The sequence below is a fragment of the Porites lutea genome, chromosome 2 (assembly GCF_958299795.1).
Source record: "Porites lutea chromosome 2, jaPorLute2.1, whole genome shotgun sequence".
Taxonomy (NCBI): Eukaryota; Metazoa; Cnidaria; class Anthozoa; order Scleractinia; family Poritidae; genus Porites; species Porites lutea.
This window is the reverse complement of record NC_133202.1, coordinates 1,675,001-1,691,075: the sequence shown is the minus strand read 5'-3', so window position 1 is coordinate 1,691,075 and position 16,075 is coordinate 1,675,001. Positions and strand designations below refer to the sequence as shown.

Below are 16,075 nucleotides of genomic sequence, written 5' to 3'. Positions count from 1 at the left end.
TCCCGAACGGCGGCTGGTAATCGAGTTTACAAGACAGGCTACCATGGAGTGATTTTACTTAACCCGTGAATACCAACTATTTCTCTTTAATTTCTTTGTTTTCTTTTATTTACTTGTAACTATTTGGCACTAATTGTTAGATACTGGGAAACTGGTTTACTAAAATCATTTTATCACGGTTAATCTATCGAATTGTTATTAAAATAAATTTTCAATATTCTCTTCTTGCGGAGCAATGTGTCATTGTTTCTGTAATAACTGAAGTAAATAGAGGATAATTCGTGGAAAGTGCGGGCGTACGGTATTTACGCAAGAGTTGTTGACATGTCAGACATCGAACGAGTGAGCGCAGCGAACGAGTGAGATTTTTGATACAAAAACAACGAGTGCATAACTACCTTGCGAAGCACTTTCCACGTGGTATTGTGTCTATTATATACATACTGAGACAGTCATCATTTTGGTGGCCTTTTTACTTCAAATCTTTCCAAATGTTAAAATTTGCCGCTATACATCGCGAAATGACAACGAAATCGAAGTATCAGCTTATTAGCAAAAGCGTTTGTTAAAAATATAAAGAGAGTAAATAAGGACATGAGGTAATCCAAGAACTACAAATAATCTTGACTGTTTGTTCTGAATGAACAATTGAAAATTAAATGAATTTATTAAAGCTTGAGTAAAATGGCCGGTTTGAATGTAAGCGACAAAGTAGCTCCGATAAAAAGCACATTCAACTTCACCTTACGTCTCGTTCTGTTTTTCCACTTCCGCTATTGTTTTGCTGGCTCTCTACAGTTTTCTTCATCGACAAACAAACGAAACTATTCCACTCCAATTTCCGAGATGTTTTTCACTTTTTGTACGAGAAAAACTCTTTGAGAAAACTTTTCTCGTTGAATGTCTGCGAAGCGGGAGTGTAGCTAAATGTCGTGGGTCGTGGGTAGTGGGTAGAGGTCGTGGGTCGTGGGTAGTGGGTAGAGGTCGTGGGTCGTGGGTGTGAGTCGTGGGTGTGGGTGTGGGTAGAGGTCGTGGGTCGTGGGTGTGAGTCGTGGGTGTGGGTAGTGAGTAGAGGTCGTGGGTGTGGGTAGAGGTCGTGGGTCGTGGGTGTGAGTCGTGGGTCGTGGGTAGTGGGTAGAGGTCGTGGGTCGTGGGTGTGAGTCGTGGGTCGTGGGTAGTGGGTAGAGGTCGTGGGTGTGAGTCGTGGGTCGTGGGTAGTGGGTAGAGGTCGTGGGTCGTGGGTGTGAGTCGTGAGTCGTGGGTAGTGGGTAGAGGTCGTGGGTGTGAGTCGTGGGTCGTGGGTAGTGGGTAGAGGTCGTGGGTCGTGGGTGTGAGTCGTGGGTGTGGGTGTGGGTGTGGGTAAATGTCGTGGGTAAAAAAAGTATAGGAAAAAATGATAACAAAATAATAATAATAATAAATAGAAAAAATTTGTAAAATATTTATGAAAAGAAAATCTCCAACTCCTTGATTGCCCTTTTGGTCACCGATTCTTATTCGTCCTCTTCCCGATATTTCCTTAGCCACGTGGGACTTGGATCCCCTTTCACACCATCACTGTATAAAAGACATTACATGTTGCCGATGAAGATTTATAAACGAAACAGACGTAAGTCATACGTTCAATTTGCAGAAAGTATGGGATCAACAGCTCCGACTATTAATCTTTATTCGATCTACAATTCCAATGATCAGCGGAGATTTCTTAACACGATGGAATGCGATCACCGTGGGAAAGGGCAGGGGAATTTTGCAGTATTTCATATTTTTGCATACAAGTCTAAGGCCCGTTTCAAACGTCGTGCTACTGCCGTGCCGAACTCAATTGATCGCGCGACGTTTGAAACCAAGTCGTGCTACTGTCCAGTAGCACGACTTGGAACCTTGTAACCTAGTTCCCAGGACCATGATAAAAAACCCATTTTGAGGCTTACTTGTCCCCAGGTTTCTTCGCTGCACACATGTCACAAGGAATTTGTTCCCATTGTATTGTGGCGGGTTTATTATTCGGTGGGATTACATGTAAAAACATGAGCGTTATTGCTTCATCGGGAGTGAAGGAGGAAAATTAAAAATATTCTTGACTCTGGTGGCTTCTTGAGAGACGTTCAACAGCACTTGCAGGCAAAATTTCCGCAAATACGCGGGATTTCGAGGAGAAGCATTCGTCGATATTGCCAAACCAACGGCCTGCGACGGTCTTCGGCCAAGAAGTTGAGCAAAACGGAATAGGAAAATGCAGTAAAGAGAGCAATCAAAGAGGTACATATGAGGCACGTGACGTGACGTCATAGCCTTGCACCTTGTTCCCAGGACCATAGAGAGAACTTTGGGATAATGGATTTTCTTTTTCTTCTTTTTTTCACTTTTTTAAACCTATTGTGAGGCTGACTTGTCCCCAGATTTCTTCGTAACACGTGCATAACGGGAGCAAGGAATACAGAGACGATTGGTAGGAGTCGGGGTCTTGAGCGCTGTGTCTTCTAGGTTTCAAAGTGGCGGGTTTATTGTTCTGTGGGATTCTTATAACTCGTAAATAATTAACAATTATTCTTTGAAATCGAGGTGAATAGTGGGAGAATATTTACCGAGCCGCGAAAGCGGCGAGATAAATATTTCCAAAGCCATTATTCACCGAGATTGAAAAGAATAATTGTTTTAGTATATACACACGAAGTGATCTCAACAAAATCAGAGAGGAAACCATTAAAAAGTTCGATTTGATTGACAGATCAAATCACGCGTAAGTTTAAAAATAGATCTTTGCGGAATTTTCAAACATAGCAATTCACAAGTTTATCATTTCGCAAACAACAGTGCAGCGTAATGGCTTAAATGGAACCGCTTAAAGTTTTAACTGTTTCCTTACCTGAGAAGAAAAGTATAGCTTTGTAGTTTTCTGTTGACTCGCCAAGTTTATAGCCAAAAGGGTTTGTTGTGTCATTCCTCGCATGAAGTGCTGACAAAAATGGCGGCTCGGTTGATCGAGGTAAGACGTCGTCTTCCTGTTTCATTCTTTTTCCTGTTTACTTGAACCGTCGAATTACTGCAAACATTTCCTTTTAAATTTGTTTGTCATAAATAAACTTCGACTTTTTTAGCCAAAATTTTGTTTTTAGAAAACGCTGAGTTCACGAAACGGCTTCTTCTACGCGAATACACGGGAGTTGTAACCAATCCATCGAGCACAAAACTCAGCGACAGTAAATTGAAAAACGCCGTATTGAATCCTTCCAAGTCCTTTCTTGCCTTAAAAAAAAGTCAGCCCTAGGATTTTGTCGACTTTTAAAAGATCTTTCTCTAAAAAAATGGGAAAAACATTGAGCTCGCCTTTCTTCTTCAAGGTCTTGCATGCAATGACTCTTTAGCAAAAACGTTAAATTTAAGAAAGACGTAAACATTATGCCGGATAAGATAGAGCAATAGAGTGAATAACATTGCCTTATAAAAATGGTTTAAACCTTTGAATTACAATATGGAATAAGAACTTGGAAAACTTGGGTATGTTATGTGGTAATCATACTGCAATCACAAGCTAAACTAGCAAAGATAACAAAATGCGAACTGACAATAAAAATGAAAAATGAAAAAAAAAAATAATAATAATAATAACAATAAGGAGGGTGATAAGCACTAGGGAATGCACCAATCAGCGATCGTTTTAGTTCGCTGTGTGCCAGGGTCTTCTCTCCTGCCGCCGCCATATTGGAAGGCGAGAAGACCATGGGAACTAGGTTGCAAGGTTATGACGTCACGTCACGTGCCTTTGGACAGACGGTTTTTTGATTTCTGATTTCTGATTTCTGATTTCTGATTTCTGATTTCTGATTTCTGATTTCTGATTTCCGATTTCCGATTTCTGATTTCTGATTTCTGATTTCCGTTTTCCGTTTTCTGATTTCTGATTTCTGATTTCTGATTTCCGTTTTCCAATTTCTGATTTCTGATTTCTGATTTCCGTTTTCCGTTTTCTGATTTCTGATTTCTGATTTCTGATTTCTGATTTCTGATTTCTGATTTCTGATTTCTGATTTCTGATTTCTGATTTCTGATTTCTGATTTCTGATTTCTGATTTCTGATTTCTGATTTCTGATTTCTGATTTCTGATTTCCGATTTGCGATTTCCGATTTGCGATTTGCGATTTGCGATTTCCGGTTTTCGATTTCTGATTTCTGATTTCCGTTTTCCGTTTCTGATTTCTGATTTCTGATTTCTGATTTCCGATTTCCGATTTCCGATTTCCGATTTCCGATTTCCGATTTCCGATTTCCGATTTCTGATTTCTGATTTCTGATTTCTGATTTCTGATTTCCTAAGTCCCGATTTCTGATTTCTGTTTTCGGCTATCAGAAAATATCTGCCATCAATTTCTGGTTTCTGATTCATGAAATTCAGAAAACGGATTGGCCGCAAAGCTTCCTGATTCTACAGTCGAGCCAGCTTAGCACGGCAGTAGCACGACGTTTGAAACAGGCCTTAGATCATAAGCTCTACGCTTAGCTTCTGACTACGACTCCGTCGCTAGTGAAAACCAGCCTTTAAAGAAGTTTTAGGCTAGCTAATAACTTACGAAGGAACCACCTTCATGCTCAACCTTTCAAGTTACGGCGAGACTATATGTAAATTTTACTGCCGTACGTAAATATAATTTTCTCGATTTTTTGTTTTTGTTTTGCGTACAAAATCTTTGCTGTAACGATTCTAAATATTATTCCTTCAACTGAAAGGACGTTTCAGTCACGAAAGTTGACTTTTTTGAGAAAAAGCAGTTCAGTCTCCAGTTTTCTATTGCCTGCTTCAAGTTTACATAGTGGGCAGAGTTTCTTTTATTGTAGTGTCCGTTTGTACCAAAGGACTCGCTTATTTGCTTTGCTGACCGCGGGGAAGGGGAGTAGGACTGACATGTACGCGGAGATTTTTACAACTTTTTGCCTTTTAATTTTTAATTTTTTTTTTTTTGGAAAACCTTATTTTACCCACGACATTTACCCACACTCACACCCACGACCCACACCCACGACCCACGACCTCAACCCACTACCCACGACCCATGACATTTAGCTACACTCCTCGCGAAGCGGTGCTGCAAGTTGCAATCGCCTATTAAAGGCGGGAATTTTGGCGCGAAACTCACGCACCTTTGTGGCTTCTGATTAGACGTATCATTTTTCTCTCACGTGAAAAAACATCGTTCGCGATTTTTATTGGACGTATCAGTTTTTCACGAGTGAAATCCGTGTGAAAACCATCCTTCGCTTCTCTGTTGGACTAGAACTCATCTGCGTATGAAAATTTACGACATAGCTTTTTGGTAGCTACGAAATGAACACGATAACCAAGTACCCCAAGGTAACATTTCAGTTTATTTAAGTAACTAATAATCATTCTTTAGGAACGTGTTGGCGAAGAAAATTCGTCCATTAATTCGCAATGTCAATAATCTTTGAAATTCACAACATAAAAATACGTTAAAACGTGCGACTTGTATTGCAGCACTGCTGGTAAACAAGTTGCATAATATTTGTTCGTTGTACCGTTGCTTTACATCTAAAGTGGTAGCGCTACGTAAACATCAATGGAAGAATAAGACGTCACTTCAAAAGTGGTATTTATTCTTTCTGAAGTTGTAATGAAACTGAAGGTGACTACCATAAAATTTTTAATCAGTATGTTTTTGTTCAGATGTTCTGATAGTTAGTATGTCATCTTCCTTGACAAACAATGCTCTCTTTTTTCGGCTTCAAAAACGATTTTCACAATATACAGAAGAATTCTGCTCAAAACGTTTTCAAATGAGTGAAACAATAAATAACTTCCAAATTCATGTATATACTTTCTATGACTATATAGTCTTTTCTTCAGTAATACAGGGATGCAGTAAAACTATTCGGACTATTTCAGTGACTCCACGACATAAGCACACAATTATTTAAACTGAATCAATGCAAAAGAATCAGGAAAATTCGACCAAGTTTTATCCCATATCATATTCTCTTGCTCGGACAGAGTACGTTCCTTCACACTTTAGTATAAATAGTCCATTTTAAAATGTAGGATACCTGTAAAAATCTAGTGATATGTTTTTTGCTCGTCTTTTGTGATTGGACAATAAACAGTTAACGAGTCAAGTTAATTTCTAACTCCGAACATTAAAACTACTCATGTTTACAACAGTTCCAAGAAATAACATTTTTCTTAGAAAGTTTTTGAGTAATATGTAGAAATTTACTTAATGTCACACAACAGGGCGACTGACCGTGTAGAATCCAGTGATTCTGATTGGTTTTTAAGTCCACACTTGCAACATACGTCAGACCTGTTCTCTTTGGTTTCTTGTATATCGGGTACTGGTACCCCCTGGCATCTCGGCTAGCGGTCGTGTTTGAGCGTAGATGTGAATGACTGGCATGGCTGTGAAGAGAACCTTTAGAGTGAGCAGCCTCTGCGATCCCTCCCGGCTCCGTCAAGGTACAATCGATGCACATAGACCCCTTCAGCTGGGGGCTGAGTGATGTCATCTTTAAAGAAACGCGTGATGTCATTATAAAGCACCAAATAGGAATTAATTAGGCTAATTAAGCGATATTCTCAGGATGGATTCATTTGCAGCCGTTGCATTTCCCAGCTGGAGTTTTTTTTTTATTGTTTTTCGGCTTTAAAACAACAGCAAATTCCATCAGGCAAATACGACTTTGAACGGATGCTACATATTAATGACTTCATTAGACATATTAGTCTAACTAATTCCTACATGTATTTGGCTTTTCCTTTTTTTCCATTATTCTAGGACAATTGGGTGTGTATAGGAATATGTAAGAAACGAATAATAGAAAACGCTTTTAGGATGCACCATATACAATAAAATTATGATTTGCTAAAAAAAAAATACAAATATAGAAATATAATAAAAAGCAATCAAAAATTGTAAAACCAAAGAAACACAGTTTAGGTCTTGAGGGCATTGAAGGTAATTAAGAGAAGAAAAGATCTGGATCAGTGAAAACAATAATAATTAAAAACTAAACAACAGCAAAAGGACCCTCACTGCACGGAGAAGAAGAATTCCAAAATAAAAATAAAACTTTGTAAAAATTTGTTTCCGCTAAATATTTCGTTGAGCGTTTCAAACGCTTGTTACTCAGGTAGGATCGGTTTCCTCAATGGTGGCAAACCTGATCGGATTTGTACAAATGCTAATGTCAAAAGGTTTTAGATCTGTTGACGTTACATAGAGCTACTACTATGTCTATGTATTAGTCATTGAACGCTTTAGCTGGGGACTCCCCTAGCCGGTCATCATTTGCATGATTTTCTTCCGCAAACTTTGATTCCTTTTCGCCGATCGGGTAGCGATGGCTTTTGCCCGATGCGATAATGTTTTGAGCCCTTACAGAAAGTTTCTCGTGGAATTGTCATCGAATATTTCCGGAGAAGATTTGGAGACCCTAAAATTTGCTGTTCAAGATTTGATTCCACGCGGGAAAGCAGAGGACGTAAGCAGCGGTTTGAAGTTTTTTGATATTCTGGAACAAGATTCAAGAATAACGCCGAGTAATCTGTCTCTTTTGGACGAATTGCTCAAAACAATCGGCAGGATGGATCTCGCGTGGAAAGTACAGTGTTTTGCTAAATCTCCCGTGGGTGACCACACAAATTGTAAGTTAAATTTCGTTGAATTGGACGCCGCTCACATAGTCGCTATTAAAAATCTTCCGATATAAAGCTGCTTATATTGGTGCAAATGTGTCATCGCGAGTGTATTTCGTATATTGAATGATGAATAGTGAATGCAAGTAAAGTACCGGTAGAAGGAACCAGTGATAGATCTCGGAGTGATTAATAATACAATAGCATCGGCGCGTGGCACAATTGACATTCGCTTTCTGAACTTCAATAGGCTTTCCGATCTTGGGCTCTTTTCCTGAAAGACGTCTGGTTAGCCCTAATCTAGGATGTAATACACGTTTGTATTAACCTTGCCATATATTGTTGCTCACGTTTGAATGCATGATTGCCTCCGCATCGATTTTGCCTGGAGGGCGAAATTCTTGTGGCTTCTTGTGGTTCGTGCATATATAAAGAAGTACTTACAGTTAGAGTACGAAGTTAGTATACCAGAAAAAATTCGATGTGCAACTCGGTTTAAACGCCCTCGAGTAGGAAATGGGTACTGATGACGTAAGCCAGTCACTGCCTGAAGGGAGTATATAAAAAATTTCTGTCTGGAATTGCGAAGGTGAGAAGTATTGTGGAAATGCCGTTTGTGACAGTCACTTTCACAGTGATACCTCTACACTTTTTTTGTGTTACACATTTCCGATGCGCCGGTCAGTGTCGTTCCGTAGAGCTGCTGGTTTGAAGGTAATTCTAAATGGCAAACTGGAATTTCATTACTATGAAAGTTAAATAAAACATTATCGAACGTCTCAACTGTTATTTGTTTGTAGATATTCAAAATGAGGATTGTGTCACTGATGGACCTGAAGCATTGGAAGCAAGAGACAAGGCAGTCCCCACTAAAATGAGTAAAGGTTGTACTAGTGAGTGTTTGCTTTGTTGCTTTCTACAAGCCAGTTATTATGCTTTGAATAATCTAACAGTATTTAACTGAATCAGCCGACTTCACTAATAAGTTTTTCAGTCAGCTTGCGGAAGGATTTCGAATCATTATGGGACACGGTCAGCTAATGCACATGCGCATTTCATACCATTCGTAGATTTTAACTGTTGCATATACGTCTGATGTCAAGATTTTAAAGCAACTGCCCTCAGATATTTAACTATTTTCTTATCTTTTTAATTATAAATCTGCTTTAACCATGCATGACCAATTAAAGACCAAGATGTCTTTGATTTTATCGTTCGACTTACTCCACTTATTTTCATTCATACAATGTGCTCACTATCTGTCTTCTCATTGGCAAATTTTAGAAATCACCGCACCTACAAACTACTGCTTTGGCTCGGCTGATAACACTTACTTGTAACTTGATTGTTCCGGATACCTTATAAAACCTCATCCAATGATTGTCGATATTTTAAATATTTTTTGATATGACATAAAAAGCTCATTTGAAGACGTGATTTATCAATTTCTTGATATGAATAGCCTGAGAGCAAGCTCTCCTATTTGGGCGAGTGAAACGAGTCTCGCGAGAACGCGCAAGCGGGTGGCGAAGCAGCCGAGGAGCAGAGGAAAGGAAAGCTTGCAACGATCTCTCATAAAATTTCATTTGTACTTCGCCCAGACGAAGGGAAATACAATTGGCTGAAAAATGACGTTCCGGAAAACAAAGTTGATTGATAACAGGCCAAGCTGGCACCCGCGTCGTCTGTTTGTCAAATTTGGTTCTCAGGGGGATCAGATTGGTACCGAGAACTTGTTTCAGCCCTCAAAGCAGACGGGCTCGTTTGATGTAATTCTCACAAAGAGAATATTGCGAGCCGAAAATAAGTCGGACCGAGTTTGTATTTCTTGTGGAAGGAAAATGAAAACCTTTCATCAGTTGTATTCGTTTCTGTCAAGCGCCTTGTTTAGTTCTGAAAATCGGGAGAGTGAAAGTGAAGAGTGATTCAAGCGCTGTCTTCCAAAATCGGTTTCTTCTTCCGGACTGAATTCTACTGGGTAGAAAAATTCAGAAACATGTACTTGACAGTGTAGCTGTGTAGCTTGACCGTAAAGAAGGAAAAAAGAAAGAGTTGGAACCAAGTGAAGTAAAACTTAAGAGAACCAAGTGCAGGAAAACGCTATTCTCCAGTTCCAGACGGACAAATATATGATGTTTTTGTTGGTGATTGCGATGGGGAGTAGCCGTTCTACACTGCAGTATGGACGACTTTTCAAAAGTAAATGAAACGAGAATCAAAGTAGAGTTCTTATCCGAGCGGACAGGTTGAAGTACGATGTCCTCGTGAAAAAAAAAAAAAACATGTCAGTGATTAAAAACATTGCTTTGATGCTGTTGCGAAAGCGATTTATAAATAAATAATTCTACGCGCCCTCGGCTGTCTTAACGTACTTGACAGGCGGTTGTCACTTTTCTAATCTGCGGCACGTTTGCGGTGACAGTTTTCACGCTTGCGGAGTCGCGGGGTTTCCGGCGTGGAAATGAAAATTTATGAGAGATCGTTGCCTTTCCTGGGCCCCTGGCTCGCGCGTTCTCGCGAGGCTCGCTTCGCTTGCCCAAATAGGAGAGCTTGCTCGCAGGCTATGAAATGAATGGTGTCTCTGTTAATTGAAAGATGAAAGTCAATTACAAGACGACACAGTAGCTGTCAGCACCGTCTCATCATCACCTAATCAGAACCTACTGTTCAATACGCCAAAATCAAGGAATGGAAATGAAGGCTCTTCTGGCAGGGTGTTCAGGGACTATGCACAAACGCTCAGAGGAAATGACAGAGTTCAAGTCACATCAGTTACCCAAACAACATCTCAGGCAAAAATTGATGGTAAGCAAAAATATATTTGTTATTAGAGAATTTCCAAGTAGCAAAAAAAAACTGTTAATATTTGCAACAATAGAACGTTTGGAAAAATGTTGTTGGGATTCTCATCGCGTTTGAGTTGCTTGCCACTTTTAATTTTGCGTCTTATCTTGTCCTCGAATTGAGAGGCTTAAGTCGGTTCAGGAATTCACAGCAGGCTCGTTGCCTAAGGCTACCCTGGGTACCAGAGGTTTTTCTCGCATGCGGCGGTAATTTTCGGTGTTGGCCGAAGGCCGACACACCTTCGGCCGTAGGCCGCGGGTCACTATAAAGACTTGACAGAAACTGGAAACAGCGCTAGTAAAGTCTCTGGCACCCAGGGTAGCCCAAGGCGTTAAAGTCCCACGACCATTTGCTTTCCTTGCGGTTTAATAGGCATATGACAATCTGCGGTAAGATGGTTGATAATATATCCGGTCACAAGCAATTCGATGTTGCGTCTGCGATTTCCAATTCTTAAAAAAGATTCTCTCTAAAAATTCCTCCGTTTCGAACAGTTACATGTAAACAAGAATGAGTTAACAGGACATTTGGATTTGTTGACGGTGATGTTACAAAAAGCAACGGAACAAAGAACACAATCAAGATGCTGCGTTACTTGTTGGGGTTAATTTATTACAGCAATACCATACTTGGGAATATTAGAGGGAAAAATGAAGTAATCTCGCTCTATTGTGCGCTCAAATGCAATGGCGGTCAAAACGACTTTTTCTCGTTTACACTGGGGCATTAATTTGCCTGTGTTTGACAAATACAGCAAATCCGCTGGGGTATTAATTTGCCTGGGTCTAACAAACTACACAGGGGCATTTATTTGCCTGTGTCTAACAAAATATACTGGGGCATTAATTTGCCTGTGTCCAACAAATACACTGGGGCATTTATTTGCCTGTATCTAACAAAATACACTGAGGAATTTATTTCCCTGTGTCTAACGAATAAACTTTTGAAGTATTTACTTCTCTCTATCAAATTTATTTATGTAATTCTTTACCAATACAATGGCAACTAAGATAATTAAGGCGTTTTAAAACTGAAAATTCCGATGATGTATATTTTTTAAACCAAGCCGGAACAAACCCTTTAGCCACAAAAAATATAAAAGCAATGAAAGAGTAGCCCTGTCCCACTGTTTTATTGCATTACATATCAGGCGTTCAAGAAAACTCGTGTACCTTAATGAGGAAATTTGCCGCTAAAACGTGTCAGGATTAATCCGGCATATAACACCTTCGTAAGGCTCAGTCTTCTTTTTAGTATGGTTCCTGTTTCAGCTCCTAATGTGATTTAGGTAAAAACATTTTACCTAACCAGGGGGATCCAAATTTCTGAACCGGCCTAACCTGCTCATGATCTTAGCTTTTTTCCATTGAGCTTTCAGCAGTTTTTGGGCTTCCTTTATCAGTGACCTGTATATCCTCTCAACCGAGCTCGAATTCTCTGTGGGATCGGAATTCAGTCATTCGTGAGTCCCGTCATCCCAACCAAAATTTTTGCTCAATCTCGTAATCACGATGACTTTCGTGGCCCTCTTTTAGTTTATCGGCTTTTCCCGCTTCCTAACCTGTGTCTCCAGGCCATTCCTTTAGGGAAGCTTCAGAAACTATAGAATGTGACTTGAAGCGGTGCAATTTTTCCTCTCGAGTCTTACGTCTGTTCTGATCTGAATATGCTTTACAGAGGGTTGTTTTCTCATCAAGTCAAATCTTAAAGTCCTATGTTTATGCATAAGATTTCCATCCTGGTGGTTTGTGTATAAATAGTAACCCACCATCAATGGCGTTGACCTAGGACACCCAGGGACAGTTAGTGGAAAGGAAATTAAAGATGGCACTGTGTCAGTGCAACCTCGTTCCTAGCGTTCGAGGTTGCTCGGTATGCACAATAACTTGCGCGGTGTGTCAGGCATGAAAATTTGGGTGTTGTGTTTTCTAAGTCGACACGAGGTCTTTTTCAATAATTAAAAAAGAATGAACTTTTTGAAAGGTTTGAACCCAGGAGTCACTTAATAAGCAGATTGTATATGATCGTCCGGCTGAACGTAATCCTGAATAGGACTGTTGTTGCTGACAGTGACTGACGTTTCGACAACCTGTGCGGTAGTCATCTTCAGAGTCAAAGTGAGTTGTATCACGTCAGTTGATGATATTAACCTCTGGTTATTGACCTGATTAGTCAATTAAGTGGCGATGTTTTTGGTCGCCTGTCAGTTGTTGTTTCCTAACTGATCTTAGTTCTTTAAAACAACATTTTTCGAATATCGCATGGTAAAATCGCCGAATCTCGTCTCGCAATAATTCCAATCCCGAATCTTGCGCCCAATTCTCTCTAAAATCCCCAATCGTGGCCGTCAAAACCCAGTTGGAACCCTTCTTTATTTTTTGACTCGCGTCATCTGAATATTCTCCTCACATAACAGCAATGATGATATCATGTTATTTCAGGGCGTTGGAGGCTGTTTTCATGGCCACAAAACTATTTTTGGCTCAAGGGCTAACGTCATCCGTTTTTTTTTTTCCATTCAAGGCAGATCTAAAGCTGCGTCAAGGTACAAAGGTCCAACCTCTGCTTCCACCCCTTTTTTTACACCAAGTGTGTATGCGCAGATGGGGCAAGGTCAGCTTCATCTTGATTCCACTGTTGGACCACCACCTGTGGGATATGTCAACCACCTGGCGTACCAAGGATATTCCGTGGAAATCATTGGTGGAAAGCACTACAAAACACCTGATGGAGAGTTCGTGGAGTTGAAGAGCGGCACACAGTATAAGATACAGGTCAAAAATTCCCATGCCTATGGTAAGGATACGTATATTAGCCCAATTAATGCACAGAAAAGACCAGTATGGAAAGTACCTCACGAAATTTGACGATTATCGGAGATAAACAGTTTAAGTTGTTTGAACAATTTTAAGCTTATGCTAAAAAATTACGTCTTTTTTGTCATATTTCTCTACAACAGGTCATTCCATATGTCACAATATTCGTTGTCGTGCAATGTTTGGTTTAACGTGCAAGCTATAAGATTTTTCCAACTCACTGTCAGTCAAATATTGGTACAAGGAGTATAGTGGGGACAAAATTATCTTGTTAGCAGGATTTCAGTAGTGTTGGTTAGAATGCTTTAGCATGTAATGCGTACTGATCTAGACAGTAAAAAAACTAAACATACACTCTAAAGTAAGCTTATGATTACAGCATTAATATCATAGGTGACGAATTACTCCTTAATTTTGGCGCAAAATTTCAGCGTTAATTTGTAATTTCACATGTGAAATTACTAAATTGCCATGGCAACCTTCCGTACGTCTCCGTTTCAAGATGGCGACGAAGTTTAAAATGTCATGAATAAAGATGTCACGGCATAAAAAGACGCTTTAGAAAACCTGAACACACGAAAGAGCACATCAAGAAGGATTCTTAGAGGTATGTTGTCGAAAAATTCCGAAAACTTAAGCCAGATTTCAGCTCTAAACGTTTGAGAGAGTGGAGTTCACGATCGATCGATACGATCAAGGATAAACAAGTCAAAAATCCGCGATTGCTAAGGTAATTCGTCACCCATGATATTAATAGGTAATCAAATGGTATACTCGTGAAGTTAGGGAATAATTTCACTTGCGTTTCGTTTAAATTCTAATAATTTCCAGAGCCTTTAGGCGAGGGAAATTATAATAATTTGGACAAAACGCACTTGAAATTATTCCCTAATTTCACTCGTAACCATTTGATTACAAATACTGATAATATACATGAAAAAATTACTCAATTCTGATTGGCTGAGAAAGGAGTGCAGCTCTTCTGTAACACGAGTACAAAATGTGTAACACGAGTGTAAACTTGTAACACGAGTGCAAGTTAGAAATGCTTTCTGATTGGCTGAAAAGACGAAAGAAACCAACAAGAACTAATCAGATTAGAGCTGTTTCTATAGCAACATATTGGCGGAAAATTTGAGATAAGAGACAGGGAGTTCCACTCTTCCAAGCAAGTTTTAGAGGGGAAAGCTCGGCAGCTTCGCTAATCAGGTATGAGCAAACGTCCAAATAAAGCCAGAAGTTTAACTGACGAAGAAGAAGAGGTGCTGTAGGAGGCAGAAAAATTTGGTTCCAAAACTCCAGAAGCGCTTATTTCTTCTATGTGTTGGCTTTTGACGCAGTTCTTTGGTCTCCGTGGCCGCGTCAAGAACACCACGCATTGAAAATAGAAGATTTTCAACTCTGCAAAAGTGACGAAGGTATGGAGTTCGTGCAGTTTACCGAAGGTCCAACGAAGACCAGACAAGGCGGACTGCAGAGCAAGAACAGAGATTTTCAGCCACGAATGTTCTCTGTTGCAGGAGAAAGGTGTCCGGTTGCTCTCTTCAAGCAGTTTGTCGAGCGAAGACCACTAAAGATGCGATGGTCAGGTCCTTTCTACCTCAGTTTCAAAAGAAACCGAAGACTGAATGACAACATCCGGTTCAAAACTCTACCAATGGGCGAAATCACTATTAGCAACATGATGAAAACAACTGTGGCGGGTACTAGCCTTGAAGAAAGTCACAAAAAGTTCACGAATCACAGTTCTAGAAAGACAACAGTCAGCAAGCTAAAAAAAGCATACGTTGAAAGCTCAGATATTGTGAAGGTCACAGGCCACAGAAGCGTACAATCCCTTGACGATTACAATGAAGCCGACGTGGAAGAGCAACGACGACTCTTCAGTGCAATATCCGAACGAAATGATGAGACCCCAGTGCTGAGAAAAAGCAAATGGCAGTTTCCGACATCACAACAACTGTGGCTCCACTCGCTCCGGTAAACCCGAACGTGCCCGTACCACACACATTGGCCGGCCCATCAATGACAACGTCGAAAGAAAACCAATTCCCGCCATCGTTTTTACGTTTTCAAGCTCAGGATTTCAACCATGAATCCAACCATGATGAGGTCCCAGGAACAGACCACGATGAAAGCGTTCAACAATTGTCAAGTACCTTTCATCATTGGCCGCTCGAAGCGAGCTCCTGAGATTTCAAAACGGTAGCCCAGTTCTTGTAAACGCCGAGTTTTCATTATTGAGGATGATTCTGATTGAACGTTTACTTTTCCTGATTATTGTAAATCGAGTTTTCTTTACATAAATGTAAAACGGTTGAAAGGTGTTAAATCAATCCACACATTAATTTTTCCAAGTTCTAATTTGAATGATTTTGAAAGTCTCGGTCTTGTAAAAGTTTGCATTTGACAAACGTAGTAATCTGTTTCAGCTAATCAGTTGAATGAACTAAAAAACCGCGCCCTGTCAAAATATTTTGTTGCAGTTATTTTTTTCGTGTATATTATTAACAAGTAATCACATGATTTTTCTCCTGCAATTTGGAATAAATAAGCACTTGTAAATTTTTGTTAAACTTTTGTTGATCTTTGAAAAATTTACTCGTGCTTATTTATTCCAAATTGCACTCGAAATCATGTGATTACCAATACTTATTTTAGTGCAGTGTTTGAAAGCCTGTACATCTTTACTTTGGTCACAGCCTGTCGTAATAGTACGATGCTTAAGACAGCCTAAACTATCCCGGCACTGCTTTCTTAGTCTAT

General features: G+C 39.8%; 2 protein-coding genes across 2 annotated transcripts in view; both read left to right on the top strand.

The window, feature by feature from the left end:
- Window positions 1-16,075, top strand: part of LOC140929174 (uncharacterized) — a 203,655-nt gene that overhangs the window by 56,189 nt on the left and 131,391 nt on the right. The window lies entirely within an intron of this gene.
- Window positions 7,232-16,075, top strand: part of LOC140927340 (uncharacterized) — a 17,208-nt gene continuing 8,364 nt past the window's right edge. The window contains exons 1-3 of the mRNA XM_073376971.1: window positions 7,232-7,658; window positions 8,450-8,533; window positions 13,017-13,289. Of these exons, the coding sequence (XP_073233072.1) occupies window positions 7,355-7,658; window positions 8,450-8,533; window positions 13,017-13,289 (661 nt within the window). The 5' untranslated portion in view covers window positions 7,232-7,354. The remainder of the gene's footprint in view (window positions 7,659-8,449; window positions 8,534-13,016; window positions 13,290-16,075) is intronic.